This window comes from Mustela nigripes, chromosome 16 (assembly GCF_022355385.1).
Source record: "Mustela nigripes isolate SB6536 chromosome 16, MUSNIG.SB6536, whole genome shotgun sequence".
NCBI classification, from domain to species: domain Eukaryota; kingdom Metazoa; phylum Chordata; class Mammalia; order Carnivora; family Mustelidae; genus Mustela; species Mustela nigripes.
The window spans coordinates 29,330,748-29,356,379 of record NC_081572.1 but is presented as its reverse complement, the minus strand read 5'-3'; the positions used below and the strand labels follow the sequence as shown (position 1 = coordinate 29,356,379).

General features: G+C 40.3%; 1 protein-coding gene across 3 annotated transcripts in view; it reads right to left on the bottom strand.

Moving 5' to 3' along the window:
• STXBP4 (syntaxin binding protein 4) overlaps positions 1-25,632 on the bottom strand; it is a 165,427-nt gene that overhangs the window by 12,349 nt on the left and 127,446 nt on the right. For 2 of the 3 annotated variants that reach the window (XM_059379724.1, XM_059379725.1), the window contains one exon: positions 11,712-11,769. In XM_059379724.1, coding sequence (XP_059235707.1) covers positions 11,712-11,769 — 58 coding nt within the window. Of the gene's footprint in view, positions 1-10,467; positions 10,547-11,711; positions 11,770-25,632 lie in introns of those variants that run through there. The other variant, XM_059379727.1, reaches the window with a different exon arrangement.

Sequence of the window (25,632 nt, the reverse complement as noted above, 5' to 3'; positions counted from 1 at the left end):
CAGAGAAGCATTCTTTGTGTCTTTACAATCTCAGTGTCAGGCTCTCAGAAAATGAGGGTCAATAAATGTCTGATGTCTAGATCCACCAGACTTTTCACTGGTATTTTTATTAAACCACAAGTAAAAAAAATGCTCAGAAGTGGTAAACTAGCTTATTTAGGATTGAGGGCCAGATAAAACTGTCTTCAGATGGGATAATGCAGTCACCTCACTCTAAGAGATTCAGAAATATGCATAAAGAGACTCTACTTTATCAGTAAAGCGTTCAATTGAATTAAATATCCTAAATGTCACCAAATAGCCAGGACTACTAACCCTCTTCACCAATATTCTAATATCCAAGTAACTTGAAAAGGTCTATTCATCTATTTGGTGGAAGGTAATAACTGAACCACTATAATAATCCAAACAATTTTGATTAGAGTTTATTTCCTAAATAACCAGAGTTATATGTAAGTTTATTAAAATCCCAGGATTTAAGTTATAGTTGCTTACATTGAACAAATACTATTGTTTTGTTTTGTTCTAAGATTTTATCCATTCATTTGGTAGACAAATATCACAAGTAGGCAGAGAGGCAGGCAGAGAGAGATAGGGGGAACAGGTTCCCCGCTGAGCAGGGAGCCCAACACGGGGCTCGATCCCAGGACCCCAAGACCATGACCCGAGCTGAAGGCAGAGGCTCAACCCACTGAGCCACTCAAGTGCCCCCGAACAAATACTATTGTTAGCTAAACAAATCTTGTGTTAACTGGTAGTATAAAATGTAAACAAAGACAAACAAAGACAAACAGATGTGATGATAAGGGGTGGCTAAAAGCTTACACTACCCCTCAATTCTCTTACCATTACTGAAGTGATTTTACTAACCTGCAATTTTCAGCCTCTGAAATAACTCAGGATGCAGCCAAAGCCATGTTTCTAGGCAGCCAACACCCAACAATAGGATGCAGATTTTTCCTAAAGAGGCCTAGTTAATGCTGGCACTAAGTAACAAGGTTTAGGTAAGGTCTAAGAAGACCCTCCAGCCCCCTCAATGTCCTAGATCATTCATTTGATATGGATGTTTGGGTGTGTTGACAGCTAGATCAAACTTGACATCGATAAGGATTTTGTACTTTACAATGTTTTTTTTGATAGTGATTTCCCAATTTGCTTTTCGTACAAAGCTCATAAACCTGACTTGTCTCTACAAGTTTTACAACTGAAGAAACCGAGGCTCAGGGTGTTCATGTACCCTTAACTCACACAGTTTACTATTCTTTCAAACAGACTATGCAGACCTGGTTTGAAATCCCAGATGGCCCATGTATTAACTGGGTTACTATATGTCTCTGGGAAAGTTACTTGAACTCCGAGTCTCAGTTTCCTAATCTAGAAAACATGCAACACCTGCCTCAAATAGTGTTAAGAGATAAACATGTATAAATCCTCTAGTTCCATGCCTGATGCATTTTAGGCGCAAGTCATAACCACTACCCTCTCCCCTCCACCTCTGACTCCCTGTATTAGTTTTCTACTAGTGCAGTAACAAATTGCCACATAAAATTTAGTGGCTTTAAACAACACAGATTCACTGGCTTACAGTTCTGTAGCTCGGAAGTCCGACATGGCTCTTGCTGGGCTAAAATCAAGGTGTTGGCAAGGCTATTGTTCCTTTCTGGCAGCTCTAGAGGAGATTTCGTTTCCTTGCTTTCCCAGCTTAACGGCCACCCACATACTGTGGTTCGTGGCCCCCATCTTCAAAGCCAGAAACACCGCCTGTCACTCCCTGCTTCCACTTTCCTATCTCTTTCTCTGAACCTCTTCTTCTGCCTCCCTCTTCCACTGTTAAGGACTCATGTGATTAGACTAGACCCACCTGGTTAATCCAGGATAATCTCCCTATTTTAAGACCAGCTGATTAGCAGCCTTAATTCCATGTGCAAACTTTATGCATGGAACCTAATGTATCCAAATGTTGTGGAGATCAGCACGAGGACATCGTTGTGTGTGTGTGTGGGGGGGGGGAGGTCATTATTCTCCTGGCCACATTCCCCCTCCCCTTAGCTGCTTCATCTACTAAAGACTAGGGCACAAGGGAAAAACCACTGGTTTGGATTAGTTCTTGCAAATGTGCCTAAAACCTGGTAAGTATATAAGAAAATGATATACTGCTCTGTAATGGAGATTATTAGATAAAGAAAAATAAGGGGCTGGAAAATTGATGGAAAGTAGTTTAAGATAAAGAAGCAACTGTTGTGAACTGAATTGTGCCCTTACCCCTTCCAATTCATATACTGAAGCCCTAACCCATTAGGTGGGCTATATTGAGAAACAGGGCATTTGGGGAGGTAAAGTTAGATGAGGTCATGGAGGTGTGGCCCTGGGTCCAATGGGACTGACGTCCTTGTAAGAAGAGGAAGAGACACCAGAGCTTGATCTCTCTGAGCACACATGGATAAGAAAAGAGGCCATGTGAGGACACAGTGAGAAGGTAATGGTCTATATCCTAGGAAGAAAGGCCTCACCAGAAACCAATCCTAATGGCATGTTGAGCTTGGACTTCCGGCCTCCAGAACTACGAGAAAATAAATTTTTGCTCTTTAAGCCAGTCTTGGCAGTTCTAGCAGATTGATAGAGCAACCGAATTTGGAAGGGAAAGTGTTTGACAAATAAGTTAGTATTTGTTAATTAACTTAAATAAAGGGTCCTGGAGACAGAGATACCTCCTCATTTGGCTAAATAAAAGTATAACCCCAGAAAGGTGATGAATTTCCCAAATACTTCTTGCAATCCCAGAGGATTTGCTTACAGTATCCCAATAAAATGCTAAAAAACATGCCTGATGCCTTCTACCTGTCACTGGTTAAATGGGGGGGGGGGGGAAAGGAGTTTGATGCAGGCTGTCTAGATCTGGATGTTTTATTCATTTCAGTGGGCTCTGCCACTCTGAATAACCCAAGCCAGCTGGCTGGCCTTTCGTTTAAATGACAGTTGCTCATCTAGCACTTCGTACTGCTATACCCCCTTCGTAGATATTTATGGAAAATCCAGAGCGAGCTGTCTCAGGCTCCTGAGCCATGCAACCTCTCGGCTCCTGTCACAGGGCTTCTGTTTTGGCTAGTGGTTTCTATTTGCAGCTGTGCAGATGCTGTCATTTACAGCCCCACCCCTGTCCAATAGCAGTAAAATGCAGGAAGGGAGGGCGAACTAACCTCTGTTCAACACTCACCATGGGCCAGGTATTTTGTCAGGGGCTTACCCCTCCCCACCCCCCCACCCCCGTATTTTATTCAATTCTCAAAACAAGCCTAGGAGATATAAACCACTATCGTTTTTGAATGAGAAAAGGGAATATAGACACCTGAAAACAGCATCGATTATACCAAGGTCACCCCCGTAAGTCGTGCATCAATACTAGAACCCAGGTGTGTCTGACATTACAGTCTGTATTTTCTTTTTCCCTCATCAATTGCTTCCCCAAATTGGCAATGACCGTATTCAGGCATTTGATAAATGTTTCCTCAGCCCCTATCCATACCAGGCACTGTTCTGGTTAATGGGTATTCTAACAGATGGTTCCATCCAAACCAGTGCGTTGAATACAATTTGTTCATTAGTAAGAAGTGTTTGGGGATTAAGATATGTCCTCCTTCAAGCCATCTTTTGATTTCTTCATTACAGTCTCAGGAGGAACGAAATGCTCCGGCTTCTCAGGCATGTGGACGAGAGTGAGGAGCTAACCTGCCCTGTCCTTATCTATGCTGAAGTCAGGTGCACAGAAACTGCCTCCTTCCTCATCAAGTGAGCCTTAGACTTATAGTTGTCTGTGAATGGGTATTTCTTTTTATTTATTTATTTTATTTTATTTATTTATTTTTTAAAGATTTTATTTAGTTATTTGAGAGAGAGACAGTGAGAGAGAACATGAGCGAGGAGAAGGTCAGAGAGAGAAGCAGACTCCCCGTGGAGCTGGGAGTCCGACGGGACTCGATCCTAGAACTCTGGGATCATGACCTGAGCCAAAGGCAGTCGTCCAACCAACTGAGCCACCCAGGCATCCCTGTGAATGGGTATTTCTTTACGCACCCAAAATGAACCAAAGCAGCCAAATTAATGAGGTCTTCAGAAGGAGGGCTCCCAAGAGTGTCCACTAAAGTGGAACTAAACTAGTCTGCCAAAGACTTAGGAAAAGTCAAAAGTAGCAGCTTATTATTTCCAATCCAGAAACCATACGTTTCCTCTCCAACCTCCCCTCCAATCACCCGAATTTGTAATTACATTAGGATTACCCAGCATAGGCTATACTTGTAAAATAAAGTTAGGGGGTAAGAAAACATAACCTCCAATTTTTTCTCTTCTGTGTTCTCTATATAATTTATAAATAAGAGGACACAATGTAACTTAAGCCTTTAATTAATACAGTAAGCTGACAATGGCAAAGTCTGATTCAAATATAGGCTAGGATCCACATTCTTTCCTCCCTGGGAACAACCTAATAGGATGTCCTACCTCAAGTCAATGAAGACAATCATCTAGGGTCATTAATTTCTCTGACTGGAGAGAAATGAAGACAGCCATACCTTCCAGAAATCATTTATCTTTTAGAGTCATTAAAGCAAAGCTTTTAAATACTATCTTATAAGAACTTCTTTGGGTGGCTTATCATCATTTATTTCATTATTTCAACCTACCCTCTGTATTATTACTGCTCACCTTGGCAGAGTTTCTGCATTAGCAAAATGCTCTAGAAGACCAAAGATGCAAAGATGAGGCATGTGTCCCCTACACCTCTCCCCACTACACCCACAGCAGACCCTACTGACAAGACATCACCGAGGATGAACACAGCTTAGAATTCTTCACAAAACCACGTTTGAGACAGTGAGTTGAAATCTATTTGCCTTCCCTGCTCTAGACCGAAACTTGTTTCATTCAGAAATTACAGACTTCCTAGGTTCTACTGATAGACATTTGAATGTTCTAAGTATACTTCTTCCTATGTAATGGACAAAGTTTTTATAAGACGAGGAGAGATCTCACACTGAAGCCATATCAACACAAATAGACACATGGAGAATTATAAGTTTAAGTAACTTTTAAAAACATATGATTAGGGGGTGCCTGGGTGGCTCAGTGGGGTTGGGCCTCTGCCTTTGGCTCAGGTCCTGATCTCAGGGTCCTGGGATTGAGCCCTGCGTTGGGCTCTCTGCTCAGCGGGGAACCTCCTTCCCTCTCTCTCCGCCTGCCTCTCTGCCTACTTGTGATCTCTCTCTCTGTGTCAAATAAATGAACAAAATCTTGAAAAAAACAAAAAACAAAAAACAAAACCCAAATGATTATACCTACTGGAAAACTCACTAATCACTATACATAGCATCATTCCATGTTTGAAGCTAGTGTCTAGTAGTGCCATATCTGTGTTACAGATGTATAGGTTATACAAACACACACACACACACACACACACACACACATAAAACATACACATATATAAACATATATGTTTATATACAATATATACAAACTGTGTGTGTGTGTGTGTGTGTATTTACATATATTGTGAAATAGCACTGTGGTAGGCATCCTTTAAGACAGGTCCCAATGATGCTCACCTTTTGGCAATCTTACTCTCTATACTGTACGAGGGTCGGTCTGTGTGACCAATTCCGTATGGCAGGAGTGATGGTATACCACTCACTTTTAGGATTGGTTATATAGACATTGTAGCTTTTGTCTTCCTATTTCTCTTGCTCTTACTCTTTCTCTTCTCTCTTGTTTTGGGGGAATCCTGCTGTCTTGTTGTGTGTGGCTCTATGAAGAAAGGCCCATGTTTTGGTGAGGAACTGAAGCCTCCTGCCAACAGCCAGATGTGTGAGCTTGGAATAAATACACCAGCCCCACTAAGGCACTCTTTAATCCCTAGCCTTGGCTAATAGCTTGATCACACCTTCATGAGAAACCCAGAGAGAAAGAGTCAGAATGACCCAGTAAAACCACACCTGGATTCCTGACCCTCTGAAACTGGGTGAGAAAATGTTTACTGTTTTAAGCTGCAAAATTTGGGAGAAATTTATCATGCAGCAATAGAATTCACATGATTATGATCATCAATCACAGTGAATCTGAATTTTTCAAGAGCAAAAGAAAAGAACACAATGAAAGCAATGTAGCAGTAATGTCTGATTTGTAAGAATTAAAATTAGGTTTTACTGCTAAACATAACTCTCATAGTAATTTTGTTAAATTTTATAACACATTTTAAAGTGGAATCATACCAAAGGACTACTGTAAATCTATTAATAGTATACCATTTTCAAAGGGAAGAAACTGGGTAGGAAAATGGTTAAGTAAATCAGATAATTTCATCATAGCACCATCATGTAACTGACATTTGTTGCTAAATTTAAGAATGCTGCAAATCTCTAAAGAGAAAATATGGAAGTCTTCCCTTGAATGCACTGGTATGTGTGTGTGTGTGTGTGTGTGTATTTATATGTACACACAAAAGTGAGGCGATATGCATATCTATGCCTATATGCATATATATACACACACATACATATATACAGACACATGTTTTTTAGTTCTGTGAAATGCTGGCTCTAGCAATGCCAACATTTTCATTAAATTTGTTTATACCAGGTAAAATGCTTTCTTCTCTTGCATGAGAACTTAAGTAGATGACTACAAAGTATTATTGGGTGTGCAATGGACATGTGCAGGAATATTCAATGAGGACTATATTTGTCTGGGCAGTCTTGGGACAGCACTGACAGTTATTCCTTTGCCTGAGGCTTGCCTTCCATCAGATGGAACAATTCAATTTCCGGGAAGACAGTGACAGGTGTCAGTTTTCAGGGAAGAGATTATATGTATACAGACCATTATCTCCTCCAGTGTCCTGGAAGGGCAATTTCAACTCGTTCTTTTTAAGTAAACGTGAGAGAGGCAATGACCTGAGTTCATTACTTGCTATTTCCTGCCTCCAAAGTATATCTACCTGGTAAATGAACTACTCCTACCTCAAAATCTAAGGCCATCCAGGCTCAAAATTTCAGCTGGAGTAAATGGGAGGATGAAGATGAAAAAATAAGACAAAAAAGCTACATGAAGGACATACAATGGATATCTGTGTATGCAGCCATTACGGACGTGGCAACATCACCTATCTGAACCCAGCAGCTAGGAGCAGGAAGTAACCCCCATCAGAATGTTAGGAGTGACAGGAGGGTGTGGGGCGGGCTGAACTTAGCTGAAGTGTGTACTTTGGCTCAGGTGCTATGATAGGCTTTTCACATACATAAGCTCATCCATTCTGGACAAGAACCCTACGAAGTGCTAATATTCTCTCCACTCTGCAAATATGGAAAATTAAAGCTCAGAGAGCTTAAGTAAACATGCCTAAGGTCGTTCAGCTATCCTGTGGAGACACCAGCATTTGGACCCAAGTTCCTCCAAATCCAAAGCTCAGGCTCTTCTTTCCCCTGTATCAGACGGCTTTCCTATAATCAGCTCTACCTGCACTAGAACTCCTGACCTTGATTCACACAAACCCCTGCAGGCCCACACCTATTCACAAGCGATTCACGATTCACGTGAGTTTGATGGTCTGGCGTCCTGGCCTCCTCAGATGGGAAACGCCTGGGGAAGAGGGTGAGGTGAGTAAAAGATAAAAAAGGAGAATGGGGATAAGGCGCTGGCCAGGCACACTGAGAGCCGCAGGAGAAAGATAACTGGGTCTCGTTCTGGTTTATATAGTTTACCTTCCCCTGCAGAACTCACTAAAGATTTTGTTCAATGGCCTCATTGTAGGAAGGCAGGTTAGTATCTTATTAAGTAAAACTTTGATCAAGAATAGTGAGGCTATACCACATCTTCTTGATCCATGGTATATATACACAATGGAATACTATGCAGCCATCAAAAGAAATGAAATCTTGCCATTTGTGACAACATGGATGGAACTAGAGCATATCATGCTTAGCGAAATAAGTCAAGCAGAAAAAGACAACTATCATATGATCTCCCTGATATGAGGAAGTGGTGATGCAACATGGGGGCTTAAGTGGGTAGAAGAATCAATGAAACAAGATGGAATTGGGAGGGAGACAAACCATAAGTGACTCCTAATCTCACAAAACAAACTGAGGGTTGCTGGGGAGAGGGGGGTTGGGAGAAGGGGGTGAGATTATGGACATTGGGGAGGGTATGTGCTTTGGTGAGCGCTGTGAAGTGTGTAAACCTGGTGATTCACAGACCTGTACCCCTGGGGATAAAAATATATGTTTATAAAAAAAAAATTAAAAAAAAAAAGAATAGTGAGGCTAAAATAAACACTGGTGCTTGAATGGGGCTAACTTCTAGCAGAAAAACTAACTCAGGCAAGCTACCTACCCGTTCCTCCACGAGGCTAAGGAAATGAAGCACTGTAGAGTATTAGCTTTTCTTATCTTTATTATTTGGCCTTTCTAATCTCCAGGAGATAACTAAGTATTCTTAGAACCAAGTTTCTATTCTGCTATTTAAAAATGGATAAGGTAAAGAAGACAAATGGCCAACAGACACATGAAAAAGTGCTCAACATCACTGTGCATCAGGGAACCACGGTGAGATACCACCTCACACCAGTCAGAATGGCTAAAATTAACAAGTCAGGAAACGACAGGTGTTGGTGAGGATGCAGAGATAGGGGAACCGTCCTACACTGTTGGAGGGAATGCAAGCTGGTGCAGCGACTCTGGAAAACAGTATGGAAGTTCCTCAAAAAGTTGAAAATAGAGCTGCCCTACGAGCCAGCAATTGCACTACTGGGTATTTACCCTAAGGATACAGATCATAGGGGAAGGAAGGGAAAAATGAAACAAGACGAAACCAGAGAGGGAGACAAACCATAAGAGACTCTTAATCTCAGGAAACAAATGGAGGGTTGCTGGAGTGAAGGGGGGGTAAGGAGGGAGAGGGTGGTGGGGAGATGGACATTGGGGAGGGTATGTGCTAAGGTGAGTGCTGTGAATTGTGTACGACTGATCAATCACAGACCTGTAGCCCTGTAACAACACATTAGATGTTAATTAAAAAAATGAATAAGGTATGGAGCTCTCCCTAAACCAAGATTTGTTTAAAAAATCTTTTGTCACATGGAAACATATGACATTAAAATAAGGAGGTGGAGGTGGTAAAGCCTGTGTGTGTGTGTGTGTGTGTGTGTGTGTGTGTTGGTGTTTTCCTACTGTATGGCCTTGACCAAGTTAGCCTCTTTTCCACAGTTTCTCCAACTGTAATGGTGACACAGTAACACAATGATATCTACCATGGTCCTCTGGGAAACAAATCTATCTTATCATCTCTTTCCTGCTTTCTTTGTAAGTCAAGATTAAGGTCTAGAAAGAGAATTGATGGGCTTCCAAAAGACAGGTTTAAGGAATATATTTAGGTTTAGGTTTGCGGGATGTATTTTCTATGCTGGAGCAGACTACATAAATGTAAGTGTCTCTTTCTGTTCCTTCCACAGGACTTTGAGTTAGACCTCAGGGCAAATGGCTTGTTTTATTCTCTTTTTTCCCCTCCTTGGATGCTATTCTTCCTTGTGGTAGGAGCCCAGCCCAAGACTATTGTTCTAGTCTGCTAGACACAGTTGGCTTAAGCCAGCTGGGTACCAGGCAAGGGGAAACACTCACCATTTGGCTGGCCATCTCTTGCTCCCTCTTTGTCTTTGGTGATCAGTGATTGTGCCCTTGATTTCCTTTCTTCATGTGGCACTAGTTAGGCGCTGACACTCGGCTTTGGGTTCGTATATACTACTGAGAGCTGGCTGGGGCTAAGGAGTCCCCACAGGGTCCAGATTCATTTACTTACATTTTTTTAAAGGCCTTTGAACCAGAACCCCGGTAAATAATTGAATGCTATGTTTGCCTTCCTTTGATCAGGCATTTCCTTTGGGGACTTTCTAGGAGATAGGCGTGGCTGAAGGCAGGATGCAACCCCCCACCACCATAATACCATCCTGATAAAAGCCAACTGGTGTCCATTTTCTGCTGGGAGAATTAAATAATACAATGCACAGAAATATATACCTAACACTTGCCTGGTTATCAGGTTTTGGTCGATAAACGGTCATTTTCGGGGTACCTGGGTGGCTTGGTTGGTTAAGGGTCTGACTCTAGATTTCAGCTTTGGTCATGAACCTGAGGTCATGAGATCAAGCCCTGTGTGAGGCTCTGCATTCAGTGGAGAGTCTGCTTGAGATGCTTTCCCTTTGCCCCTCCCCTTGCTCACAAGCTCTCTCTCTCTCTCAAAAAATAAATATATCATTACAAAGTTAATATGAGTGAAAAACCCAATGAAAACGTGAATGTGGTTTTTCATTTTCCTGCCACCTCTACAGTACCATGATTCAAATATTCCAGGAAGTCAACAAGGTTAACCCAGTGTATCAGGGCACAACTCTCCTTCCAGAAGAGACATGATTCATGTAATCCGTGCATGGTATTCCTGGGTCCTCTATTCCAAAAGTCCCTTTCTCCATTTCTTATAAACTATGTGTTTGCTTTATTACATTTTGCTAGAAAACACAAGAAAAAAAAATACATCACAAAAACACTCTGCCTGGTTTATCCCTAGTTTTTTCCCCCTCAAATCTTTTAAAATATGAAGCTTTTGAATTCTCACTGTTTTCAATGGTCATATGATTTTTCATGCCCAACCCCCCACCCCTCATTATGGGCTTCTCCATAGGGCAAGTTAATCACAACTACTGGGCATCTACAACGTTCAGAGTTCTATGCTAAGAGCATAGAATAATGTCATAATGTCAATATTGTCATAATGTCAATTCTGGCATGACTGGAGCTCCTCAGAACAGAGTAGAAGTAGATCAGTCTGCTTTGTCCAGGGTAAAACTAATAACCAGTACAGCAGATAGAATATGTATTAATGTTGAGGCTTTCAACATTAGCTTTGAAAGAGTCCAGGACAGAAGAATGCTGGAGTCAAAAGACTCTGATTCTATTCTGGTTTGGTAATTTAATAGCTGTGGATTTTTGGGCAACTCCTGCAAGCTCTTATGTTCTTCATCCATAAAACAGCGAAGATAAGGCACTCATACCTCAAAAGGTGTTCTGAACTGAGATAGGGTTTGTTCACATTATGCCCCATTTATCTTGTTAGTTATTTATGGCCTGCCTTTCCTCCCTAATATATGAACTCCATGACATCAGACAACTAGTCTGTATATTCTACCACTGGATCTCCAAGGCACGGAACATTGCATGGCACAGAGCAAATGCTCAAAATATATTTGCAGAATGAATGAACTTTATAAACTGTAAAGCATTAAAAATGCTGATTATTATTAGTATTACTGCATTAAATATTAAGAAGTGTTAAGACAATACAAAGTCGATTTTTTTCATTAGATATTAACTCTCATAAGTATTAATACTTTTAGCCAGAAGTGAATTCAGGCAGCCAATATTTAAGTTCAGATTGTGATCTTGTTCCAACTTTTTGCTGTTTCCCTTGAAATAATTACCAGTTTCCCCCCAACCCAACGATATCTGATATTAGCATTTAAATCACATGAAATGAAAATGGTGAGGCTTCATTTCTTGTTACTAATTTTTGTAACCTCCAAGAGGGTTTCTTGGTTTTGCTGATTATTCTGCAACTTCCAGGTTCTCTCCAGATGTGAAGGAAATTGCTTACTTGGTTGAGATGCTTGTACTTACTTGATGAAGTACTTGATTCCATCTGCTGTGTAAGCTTCCTCCCACCCATAAGGTAGATCTAGAGTGAAGGGAAACCAAAAATACACTTAATAAGATGATAAAGATAACTTTATTTCCTGGATGCAAACTTCCCACATCTTTACAATTATTTGAGTACATTTCTTGTACAAAATAATTTTCTCGAAAGGAGGAATTAAAACAATTCAGATGAGCTTTCAGATTCAGCATCTTTAGAACACAATAAATAAGTCTGGAACAGTTAACAATCTGCTTTAGTTGCATTAACTGGATTATGACTTGTCATTTACATGGGGTGAGCATTTTTGTCAGCAGGATTCAAGCAAAAATTTTTGGTGCAGGCGATGGTTTTTGCCTAAAGGCAGAAGGATGGACAAGACAGACCCTGCTTCTCTATTTTGGCTCTACATTTCCTTAATTGGCTCCCTTTACGTGTTTTCGCTCAGCTCTACAGGGTACTGGTGCATGAGTGCCTGATCAGCAGGGGCTTGAAAGTAGCTTCCGGACAAGACCGAATTCCTTGTGAAGTCAAAAAGTTTAGCAAAGTGATTTACAATGGATTGTGGTATTTTATTTTGTTAATTAAAAATTTTGTGTACTAAACACAAATGGCCAAACAATTTGCTAAACTTAGCTTTCATTTCTGTTAATGGGATTGAGAGTAGTTAGTGAGCTATAAAGAAATGCAGATTGAAGTAAGCAAGAAATTATTTGGCCATATTTCTGTAAATGAGTACATTTGTGTCCTCATATCGAGAGAACAGGCCCATGTTGAGCAGCCACATTCTTTTATATTGCAGTTATGGAAGGCACCCCTCTAGAATACAATGGTTTCTTTCTTTTTTTTTTTTTATAAACATATATTTTTATCCCCAGGGGTACAGGTCTGTGAATCACCAGGTTTACACACTTCACAGCACTCATCAAAGCACATACCCTCCCCAATGTCCATAATCCCACCCCCTTCAATGGTTTCTATCCTTCTGCTATATCCCTGCGTGGTTGCTAAGGATTTTAATTGACCTTTTGGATCTGTCTTTTGATCCTGGCTTGTCATGAATCCACTGATGGGTGTAATCTACATTAATGCACTAGAGAACAGACTCCATGGCTCAGGTAGTCGACTTCTTTGGAAAGAAACTGAGCTACCACCATAGACTGACTTCCATTCCCCTAAGTCTCAGCAAAGATGCATAAACTAGGGGCACCTGGGTGGCTCGGTGGGTTAAGGCCTCTGCCTTTGGCTCAGATCATGTTTCTGGGGTCCTGGGATGGAGCCCCACATCGGGCTCTCTGCTCAGTGGGGAGCCTGGTTCCTCCTCTCTCTTTCTGCCTGCCTCTCTGCCTACTTGTGATCTCTGTGTCAAATAAAAAAATAAGGGGCGCCTGGGTGGCTCAGTGGGTTAAAGCCTCTGCCTTCAGCTCAGGTCATGATCCCAGGGTCCTGGGATCGAGCCCTACATCGCGCTCTCTGCTCAGCGGGGGGCCTGATTCCCCCTACCCCCCTACCCCCCTCCACTGCCTGCCTCTCTGCCTACTTGTGATCTCTGTCTGTCAAATAAATAAATAAAATCTTAAAAAAAATAAAAAAAGAACTTTAAAAAAATGCACGAACTATTTGAATGAAATAAAACATCACTCTGTCACCATTCCCTTCTTTAGGAATCTTCCTTGAGAACGGTTCTGAAGTTGCTTTTATAATTAAGGAAAACAAGAACATTTTTATTTTAGATCTATTCCAGTCCATTAACCAGAAGTTGTATAAAAGAAGACTTTGGCTAAAAATTCTGTAACGGTATCCTTTGTCGATGAACACAGGCTACCTAGGAGCTTCTTTGCTCTCTTGGTGAATAAATGTTCCTTTTTTAAGTAAAAAATGAGTGTTTCTGGGAAGGCAGCATAATCGAATGGCTGGCTTCTTAGAAGCCCCCCAAGTGGCACCGTCTCCATCTCTTCCAGCAGCACATGCCTGGACACACGGGCCCCGATAATCTGCTGCTGCACCTGGTCAAGGAGGCTTATTTTCTTTTTTCACACTTTCTGTGTTTTACACTTTCTGCGTGATCATTGATTACGAACAACCACCTTGCCTGCAGGGAGGAATGTCATGAGTGTACAGAAGAATCTTGCTTTCATGATAAAAATGCTCAGAAATAAGACTATCCAGTCAATAAGGCAAAGAGAGAGCTCAAGGTTAAGGAGAAAGTCATTCTAATGGGACTAAGGTTTTTGTCCAAATGATTTGTTTGCCAACCATTATTATAGCTATAATGGTTGGACAAACAAATCATTTGGACAAAAACCTTCTAAATTTTAAATCACAGATTTTTTTTTTCATAAAAAGGAGAAAAAAACGTGCACCTTAGCACCTTTTAATCCACAGTGTCCTTTAAAAATTGAGACAGACATTGGAGTACCACACATTCTCTCTGCCATCAGAATAGAATTCCCGCCCTGATTCTTTTCTCTTTCTTTCTTTTCTTTTTTAAAGGACTTTATTTATTCATTTGTCAGAGAGAGAGCGAGCACAAGTAGGAGGAGCAGCAGAGGCAGAGGGAGAAGCAGGCTCCTTGCCCAGGACCCTGGGATCATGACCTGAACCAAAGGCAGATACTTAACCAATTGAGCCACTCAGGCATCCCCTGATTATTTTCTTACAATTATTAAACAAGGACTATAACTTCACAACAGACTTATTAAAGGTACTAATCCATATTCATTTTAGTCAATATGGTTAATGAATGACTGTAGCCATAAAGATGATTCTTTTGTGTTAAATAATACACAGCACAGCTTATTTTAGGATAAATTCTCTATTCTGAAAAAATGAGCATTTCTTTTTAGAAGACTGAATGGTTTCTTCTTTTTCATGCAGCTACTATAATCTGAAAAACAGAACTGGAGACTAAATTGATAGTAATAATCTCTTAGGGATAGCTTAGTACTAGAAAACACAATCACTTTCCAGTTAAAAACTGAAAAACACAATACTGATAAGCTAAGTAGCTTATTTTATACAAAAAGAGCACTTTTGATTTATACAAGCTTGTATGTTTAAGCTAGACCCCCTTTTCCATTAGTAAATGATTTCATTTCTTCATAGCAAGTGATTTGGGTAAAATTATAACACGATCTAAATACTTTTCAATAATCATTATTATTCCAAGGCTTTAAATTTTTTTCTCCATTCCTCATTTGCTTTATTCTTGTAAATATATAATGTTTCTATTTTTCCTTTTCATTTCGTGTCTGTCTTAAAACTATTATTATAACCATAATCACTTGAAATTGTTTCTGATTGGAAGTATTTGTCCATAGACTCTCACATAACATTCTCTCCATCAGAGATCATCTGTTTCCAATCAATCACTTCATGGGGATGGCTCCAAAATCTTCATGAGTATCTTGCCAAAGTAAGAGTATTGTACATATTTAGCTGTCACCTAAAACTCAACATATCCAAAACTAAACTCATCATGTTTTCGTACAAACTAGTTTCCTTCCAATTTTCCAGTCTATTTAGGTAATGAGATTCTCTTTGTCATATCTGACCCATTCATCAGATACATATCGATCACTTAGCATGTGTTCAGTATTTTACTTTGTGTTCAGTATGCAATGATGAACAAATAAACTTGGGCTTGGTCTATGGAGACTTAAAACATAATTATAAACAAAGACATCGTTAAAAATAGAAGTAAGTACAATGACAGAAAAGTTTTGAATACTGTGAAAGAGTAACTTACAGCACAGACAAAGACTAAATCTCTGAACACACAAAGAACTACACAAATCAGTAAGAACAAGACCAATGATGAATAGGAGTCAGGGGAACATGCTGAACATTCAGGACACAGAAAAGACAAATGCACTTAAACACATGAAAATATGCTTAACTTTACTCCTTATGAGACAAATACAAATTAAACTGTTATGAGATGTCATGCATATCATGTTAGTAAAGATTAAAAAGTTGTTTAATAAGACACTGTGTTGAAAGTGTGAAGAGACAGTCATTCCCATACTGATAGGAGTATAAATTATTAACATATTTATAGGAACTTGTCAATATCTGTGTAAAATCTTTCTTTTTTCTTTTTTTTTTTTTTTAAAGATTTTATTTATTTATTTGACAGAGATCACAAGTAGGTGGGGAGGCAGGCAGAGAGAGAGGAAGAAGCAGGCTCCCTGCTGAGCAGAGCGCCCGATGTGGGGCTCGATCCCAGGACTCTGGGATCATGACCTGAGCCAAAGGCAGAGGCTTTAACCCACTGAGCCACCCCGGTGCCCCTATCTGTGTAAAATCTTACGTGCTAATAGTAACAGCTGACATATGTTCAGTGGTTATGTGCTAGACTCTGTTCCAAGTACGACACATGTACCAACTCTGTTTGGCCTCACGGCCATTCTAAGAGGTACTGCGATCATCCCCATTTTACAGACGAGGGAACTGAGGCACAGAAAAGTGAAATCATTTGTCCAAGTTACATGGCTGGCGGGTGCCAGTGCCCAGAATCTGAAGCACTATCTTCACTGTCCTCATGTACCATTTAAACCCGCAATTCTTCTAGGAATCTAGCCCACAGGTAAGTCTTCTGTACAAGATTAACTATTAAAACAAACAAGGATTGGCAATAATCTAAATGACCACCAATGGGGACTGACTGGAGACAACATATCCAGATAATGGGATATTGTCCGGCTGTGAGAAAGAACGAGGAAGTAATTTATGTACTAATTTGGAAAGGGGGTGTGGGATAAAGGACCTCTGGAGGAACTGCAGTTAAGGAGGTAAAGACATGGGGAAGAACACTCTAGGCTGAACATACAGCATGTGCAAAGGCTCTGGGGATGGGACAAACTTGGCACATTTGAGGAAGTGAGACATCACTGTTGCTGGAGTATAGTGAATGAAGGAGGGGAGGTTGATACAAGATTTGGCTGGACAGATAAGCAAATATGACTGTGCAAGGTTTTGCAGGGCATGTTAAAACTGTTTGAAAGTTTCTTTAAAAAGAAGCAGGAGATCTGCTTCTCATTAAGATGAGGAAAACTGCAAAGAATTTTGCTCCCACCATATGTGGGGAAAAGCTGTACAACCTAAAAAATATAATAATTTTTTTGAGTCCCTCAGAGACTGAGTTCCTCACCTGAGCTGACCCTGAGGTGAACTGAATTCCAAAGGGTGAGAAGCTCCTCCAAGAAAAGATGTGGCACATGAACTCTTCTCTCTTGGCAGAGTGTAGTAAGAAACGAAGCCATTAAAGTGGGTAAGAAGGAAACATCTAAAATGTTAACAGATTTGTAAGACCTGTTTATGGGCTAGCATGATAGTTTTTAGTATTCCTGGGAGCTCAGCTCCCTGCCCTCCCCAAGGAGAATCTGCTCTCCCTAAACAGCTCCTTGCTTACGAGAAAGATTGGGGATGGGCAAGAGACCTGAGAAAGCCCTCTGGGTGGTGCAAGCTCATGCAAAACCTGCGAAGTTTTGAGAGGGAAGGGGGTGTACCATCCATGTTCTGCGTCCTGCATGAGTACAAGATGGTGGTCAACTACACTATAGGGGGCAAGCATAGAGCTGCAGAGACCTCAACCCTTTCTAATATGAAGGAATAGCTGGCTGTGGCTGGGGAAAGGCAGGAGACACTCCCCATACTGGACAGGACACTGAGTGACATGAAGATAAGTCATCTGTTCCTGGGGGCCAGAAACTGTCTCACCCCCAACCCCTGCCCAAACTCCAGGAAAATCTTGTTTGTCCCAGTGAGGGGCACGGAGCCATTGGAAACCTGATGTCTTCTTCATCCTGCATGAACACTAAGTCACTGTAGGGGCAAGGGCAGGAAACCTTTCAAATCCAGAATCCTACACGGATACAAAGAAGAATCTGACTTCCACAAAGACAGAGGCAGGAAACCCGCTTGAGCACTAAATAGGAAGTAGGGTTGTCTGCCACCGAGGAGAGACAGAAGGCTGAGAAAGTCCTTACCCTGTGACTTGGGCACAAGGTCTGCTAAACCAGAGACTTGAGTAGGAAGACCGAGAGCCTCTCCCCAGCCCTTACTCCCCACATCCAGCTCTAACCTTGCATGGAACAAAAAGAAAGAGCCATCTGCCTGTTGCGGAGGGCAAGGGAACAACATTAAACATCCACATCCACTGTGATGTGTGTACAGCCTGCTGCCTTCCAGCTGAGGACCAAGCAGGACACTGAGAAAAACCCTCCAGTATTCTGGACCTTACATAAGCACAGGGGAAGGGCAGACAACCACTGGACGACTCTAAATTCATTGTGATTCTAGAAACGCAAGTAAACCCAGCTTGCCTACAAATGAGACCGAATGCCCCACCCTCCCCCACTGCATCACCTGCCTTGCTAACGTCCTGACAGAGATGAGACAGGCCCGCTTCTGGGCTTAAATAATATTTACCCCAGTGTCCACGGTTCTGTATATTCAATGTCTGACATTGAATCGAAATTAGGACACAGGAGAAAAAAAAGAGATCATTGTCAAAAGATAAAACTACTAACAACATCAGATTCAGGGATAGATAAAATATTGGACTTTAAAATAACTATGATTATACAACAAAACATCTAGTGGAATCTAGTGAATTACGGTTGTCGAACCTATGCCAATGCTCGTTACTTATGTATATTGTGCAGAAGGTGGATGATCGAGCTTGTGGAGGCTTCCAGTGCTGTGAAATACCGCGACAGGACAGAGGGCCGAGTGAACGGAAGGGATTTGTGAGAAGGATTGAAACACGGGGCCCCGATGATAAACTGAATGAGAAGACAAGTAAGAACTACAATGGAGGCTGAAGGATAGAGAAAATAGCTAGGATGTCTGACTGAGGACCATCCAGCATGTAATCAGCTGGGGAAGTGGGAAGTTTGAGCCACTCTCTGTTGATGCCAAGGCTCTTGGTGAGAGTTGAGGACCACAGCTGTCCGTGGGCAAAAGAACAGAAGAGTAAATGTGGTGGGTTCACAGGAACAACGATGGCAGGAGGCGGGATGGGGAGGAAACTGGAGAATGAGACTTCTGAGCATAAGATAAAGACGATACCATCAACCTCAGAATCCCAAGAGAGCCACATTTACTTGAAAAACACTTGCTAGTGTAATTGTTATAAAGGTTCAAATACACCTTACTTCTAGGATCTGTTATCTTGAGAGGAAGAGAGGGAGGGAGAGAAGCAGAGGAGGAGGGAAGTGGGTGGGGGAAGGGAAGGGAAAACCGAGAAGGGGAAAGAGAGACCTTTCTAACTCACAGTAAGGTTTCCCTAAAGAATATCACAATCATCACACAGTACAATCTTCACTTGACGTGCAGTCAGAAAATCCAAATCTGTATGTAATATTCTTCAAGTCCAAGTCAAAGAACCTCGGAAAAGTAATAATTTATGAAGTCTCAACTTTCTCATCTACAGTATACAGTAGTGATTAATAGCTGTTGTCTCACCTGGGGGGTATCATGAGACTCTCATTAGATAATATAACCTAAACAATGATATACAAAAGGAGACCATTATTAGTCATAGTAATTAAAATAACAGCTCATTCTTCAGAGCTATGGTTCTAGAGGTAATATAGAGTAATGGATGCTTCATATAAAAAATAAGTACTTAAATTATCCGCGGGGGAAATCTCTACTAAGGTGTATATCTTTACACAATCCTCTTCTTAATACAGGAAATGATATAGTCTCTATTTCACCCATGATAACATCTGTTGAGTGGTGTGATGGTAAATATTTGACAACCACCTCTTGCGGGGGTGGGGAGGGTTGGAGAGAGTGCTCATTTGTAGCATTTACTGATTTCTGTAGTATAATTACTCCTACCATGACTGATTTCAAGCTACTAATGTGATGTCACTGGCTACAGGGTCGGGAAGCAATGCCAGGTGGTACACCAATGCATTGTGTTCTCAGGTCTAATAGACTTAGATAAGAACAAAGATGATAGTACAGTGTAGGAAAATGATGAGGAAGAGGTGAGTTCTGAGTATTTTAAAAAATATTTTATTTATTATTTATTTGACAGAGAGAGAGAGATCACAAGTAGGCAGAGAGGCAGGCAGAGAGAGAGAGAGAGCGGGAGGAAGCAGGCTCCCTGTTGAGCAGAGAGCCCGATGCGGGGCTCGATCCCAGCATCCTGGGATCATGACCTGAGCTGAAGGCAGAGGCTTTAACTCACTGAGCCACCCAGGCACCCCAAGTTCTGAGTATTTATTACCTTTTTAAAAAAAATGTACTTTAAATTTACAGTTTAACTATTTTGATTTTTAATAAAGTCCATGTTAGATAGTCAGCACATTAAAAAGTAACTAGCCAGCTCCAATATAATCTCTGTGGAGCCCATCTCTCTTTTAGTATCTTAGTCCTAATAGAAAGTTCCAAAAATCGAAGGAGAGAAATACCATTTTGTCCATTAGGTGATTCATGAAACTGATTATTACCACCCTCGTCTGATGATGTGAAGAATCACTGCCCTAATAGTGAATGGTGTATTTAGTAAATGTTTACATAAAGCTTTCTAGGTACCTGGCATTCTTCCAGGCATATCCTAAACATTAGCTCATTGTGTCCTCCTAACAATCCTTTGCGATTGCTACTATTATCGACCTTATTTGACAGGAGAAAACTGAGGGGCACAGAGCTTTACGTAGCTTGCCCATTGTCACACTGCTAATAAACAGAGCAGTCACAGTTTGAACCCAAGCAATCTGGTGCTACAGCCTAGGCGTTTAATCAGCGCTGTGAGGCTTTCGCTTCCCTAATTCCTGGGTGCACTGCCAACGATCCATATTTCAAAACGGTCAAATAACACCTTTGCCTAACTTTTTGTATAACAATAACAAAAACAGAAAACAAAACTCCCATATCTCAATTTCTGCACTATTACCCAGAGAAATGCTCTTTTGAAAGGAACTAAAATAATTTTTAGGCTTGAACACAAAGCAGTCTATTTTAGAGACATTTTATGTTAGATTTACAATTGTACAAGTTAATTTGTAGGTCTGAATCGCAGTTCCAATTTTAAAAGAACTAGCAGCTAATTTTACTATGAAAAAGGAATCTATTATACTCAGAGATGATTGTAATCTAAAAATAGCCAAATAATGCAGTATTTTAAATATAAAAATAATTTCTAAGGAAATAATCTCTTAAAAACTACATAGATTTTCTGAATTTGTTTTAAACACTCCTTGAAATTAGACTTGCATAAACAGACATAATTTTAGACCCAAGGCTTTGAGTTTTTACCACATGGTTACATAAATCATTTAAACAAGCAAAGGAAAAAAAAAAAACAAATGACATATATAATGTAGAAAGATTTTATATGTTTCGATATTTGTACATCTCAAATTCAGAAGTTGAAATGCTAACAGATAGAAGTTCTTTATAGTTATAAGTCACTCACTGAGCAAGTTAAAAAGCTGTAACATATTAAATGAACAACTTGGTAAAAATATTTCCAGAGGTTATTTGGTGGTTCATAGTCTTCTTTATCTTGTTGTCACCATTTCTGGTCAAATAAATACTACACTAATATCCACTTAACAGGATGGAAAAAGCTAATACTCATTTTCTATGTTTCTCTTCCTGACAGATGCAAAACAGTATTTTTACAGTTGGAAGTCCTTTATTTCCAGTTAAGATCATGGGGTCCAGATATTTGAGAAGCCAGTTTAAATGTTCTTTCTTAACACTGTTAACACTCATCTCATGACCCAGACTGAGGAAGAGAATGCAGGCTTCTACTGACAATTTTCTCTGGGTGTTTACACAATGCTGGGGCAATGATCTGGTTTAGTTTGGTTTTGCTTAAAATCAATGACATACAATGGACTTCATTCTGTCTACTAACATGACTGAGCACAAAAGTTGCTGAAGCTATCCTCACAAGAGTGTGAGATCTTTATCTGTATAATCAGTCTATAGAGGTGATATATGTGTGTGTTTGTGTGTGAGGGGGTCCTAATTCCTTTTAGTGTACAAAGATAAACAGGATTTCCTTAAAGCACTTATGTTATTAGAGAAATAAACATATTAAGAGGCTAGTGGCTGCTGAACATGAATTAATAGATCAACTAGGAGGGGGAAAAAAAAGAGGAATTTTTTTTTTTTTACACCATTCAGGAAAACAGATTTAGTGACTAGAGGTGGTAAAGTTGCTGTCAAGAAAGCTTGATATTCACTGGTTAAGACTAATGGCAGTATGTTGGGTATTCCAAAATAGACACCACTACTTGCCTCCAATAGCAGGTTGCCTGAGAGTAATAGGAAGACAGACTTCCTAAGAAAACAGGAAGAGCAGTTTGTTAACTAGGTCAAAATGCTAGCTAGATTCAAACAAACAGAGAAATTAACATACCTCTCAAGGTGACTTCATGAGTACATCAATGGACTGTCATTAGCACTCTACTACCATCACATACTTATAAAAGTATCTCATATCAGAATACCAGAATTCTAGAAATTATGTATTTTGGAAGTGAGCTTTCAAGGAAACATATGTTCATGATTGTACATGTTTTCTTACAAACTTAGCAGCCTGAGACAATACCCACTTATTAGCTCATTGTCCTGCAGGTTGGAAGCCGGGCATGGCATGCTTGGGTTCTCTGCTGAGGGTATGCAAACTAAAATCAAGGTGTCAGCTGAGGTGAGTTTTCACCCGAGGTTCTGGGGGAAAATGTGCTTCCAAATTCATTTTGGTTGTTGGCAGAATTCAGTTCCTTTCAAGCTGTAGGATTAAAGTCCCCATTTTCCTGTGGGATGTTAGTTGGGGCTTACACGTCGCTGGCATTCCTTGCCAGGTGACCCCGCCTCCATCTCCAAGCTAGCAACAGCATGGAACATCTTTTCATGCTTTCAATCTGACTTTTCTGTCTTTGACCTCTAGATTCAGATTTAAAGCGCTTGTGTGATTAGGCCTTCTGGGATAATCTTCCTGTTTTACCGTCAACTAAATATATATGCAACATCTCTTCACAGCAGCTCCTAGGTTAGTATTTGGTTGAATAACTGGTAGAAAGTGTGTATATAGGGACGCCTCGGTGGCTCAGTTGGTTAAGCAGCTGCCTTCGGCTCAGGTCATGATCCCAGCGTCCTGGGATCGAGTCCCACATCGGGCTCCCTGCTTCTCCCTGCTTCTCCCTCTGACTCTGCCTGCCACTCTGTGTGCCTGTGCTCGCTCTCTCTCTTTCTCTGACAAATAAGTAAATAAAATCTTTAAAAAACAAAGTGTGTATATATACCAGTGGCCAGGAATCTGAAGGGACATCTTAGAATTCTGTCTACCATAATGTTCATTTTATTTTATTTCATGTCTAAATCAGAGGTGTGACACTTTTTTTGTCCCTAGAAAGGGAAATGTCACTAAGTGGGTTTGGATATGCTGGCCTTAAATCTCTGTATTCCATCTTTCAATCTGATTTGGAATCTCATGCAAGCTGGTAAACCAGTTAAAATCTCCCTCAGAACTTGTCCAGCATGGTAACCTTCAAACAACCTTAGCAGGCTATTGGCTCCTTAAATGCCCAGATCGTGGATCTGCCAGGAACTTTGCTCAACACCTTTTCCACTCACATTTGTTGAGTGCTTACTATCCAAGGCCTGGTAGAATGGTGGCCAGATTCAGAACAGTGCCTCACACACATATACACTGGGCACTCAAGAAGTATTTGTTGACTAACTACAGAAATTTGACTCCCATGAAGGCTGATGGTTCAGTGAATCCTGCACATATTTGAAATTCTACTGTTGTTCTGAGGTTTTTGTACTCACCAGGGGAACTTTCTCACAAATATTTGCACAACTGTTATTTGTAGATTTTGACAACAGGATAGTGGAGGACCATCAGATAGGCAATTTTTACAAACATTGACACAGACCAGATGAAATGAAATCAAGATCGTTAAAAAAAAAAAAAAATCAAGATCATTGATGTTTTCTGTATTGAGGATAACAATACCTCTAACAATACCTCTAAGTATCACTAATTCCCAGTTAGCATTTTGCTGTTAACACTGTCTTTAAGTAAAAAAAAAAAAAAAAAAAAAAAAAGAAAAAGAAAAAGAAAAGAAAGAAAGAAAAAAGTTTATCTAGAAATTTGTTAAAGATTTCACGTAAAATCTGAACAAATCAGAAAACCAAAACTTTTGGATATTTGTTCTTGAGATTTAACTTTTCATTATATGTATGTTGTAAAAAGATTTAAAGAAAAGCAATAAAAACACCTTTGTAGAGCAAGGGAATATTTCAAATAATAACTTTCATGCAGTCAGATAAACTCAATATGAATGAAAGAGTTATAAACTCAAATAAAAGTGATCTGAACTTTGCCTTTTCTCCTCTACAAAGAATATTAGTTCCCACAGTATAATGATCACCTAAATTTTTTTTTTTTAAACAAACCACAGTATAACATTTAGGACCCTTTCAAAACACATATTTATAAAAGGACACGTACTTGAATGTTCATATGAGCTTCTATAAAATCCCCAGTTCAGTTGTCCATCAATTAGTGACTAGATAAACTGTGGAATATTAATCCAATGGGATACCACTCAGCAATATTGACACAGAACACCAAGGATGAATCCTAAAAGCATTATACCATTAAGTAGAAGATGTTACATACTTATAGTTTAATATGAAATTTTAGAAAAAGTAAAACTATAGTGGCAGAAAGCCTGGGACCAGAAGTAATGAAGAAGACTGATTACACAGGGGCACATGATAAAGTTCTGGAGTCATGGTGGTGGTCTATAACTGTACACATGCTCAAAACTCAGTGACTTGTACACTTACATTTTATTGCACATAAATTACACAACTTAATCTAAAAGAGCAGAGGGAAAGATCTCAAAGCAGTGGTATGAACAACCCCAATTTAAACAGAACAAAACAAAACAACGCTGGGGTGCCTGGGTTACTCAGTAGGTTAAGTGTCCAGCTCTTGATTTCGGCTCAGGTCATGAGATCAAGCCCCACATCAGGCTCTGTACTCAGCAGGGAATCTGCTTGAGATTCTTTCTTTCCCTCTCCCTCTGCCCCTCCCTCAAATAAATAAACAAATCTTTAAAAAATTAAAAATTAAAAAAAAAACCTTTAAAATATGGCTCCAGGTTTTTGTTTTGTTTTTTAAGATTTTATTCATTTATTTGACAGAAAGACATCACAAGTAGGCAGAGAGGCAGGCAGAGAGAAAGGGAAGCAGGCTCCCTGCCGAGCAGAAAGCCTGACTTGGGGGTTGATCCTAGGACTCTGGGACCATGACCGGAGCCGAAGGCAGAGGCTTCAAACCACTAAGCCACCCAGGTGCCCCTCCAGTCTTTGTTTTTATCTTCAAGTCCTATTAATCCCACTCATTGTCTAGCCACTGAGCTATTTCCTAGCACATACCATGTCTGTCTTTCTCTCTATGCTTTTCCAGATACTGTTCTTTCTGCCTGGAATGTTCATTACTATGGAATACAGTCACTCAACAATCACTTTTGAAGGAATTTCAAAGACCACAGTCATGTACCAGAGTTTCCTTGTCCAGCTTGTAGGCAGTTCCCTGATTTAGAGATTTTTCAATTGGGAAGTCTATCCAGAATTTTTTCCTTTGGTGGAAAAATCTACCCACAGTGGAATGTACAAATCAGAGTGCACATTTACCGAATTTTTTTTTTTTTTAAAGATTTTATTTATTTATTTGACAGAGAGAAATCACAAGTAGGCAGAGAGGCAGGCAGAGAGAGATAGAGAGGAGGAAGCAGGCTCCCTGCTGAGCAGAGAGCCCGATGCGGGACTCGATCCCAGGACCCTGAGATCACGACCTGAGCCGAAGGCAGCGGCTTAACCACTGAGCCACCCAGGCGCCCACATTTACCGAATTTT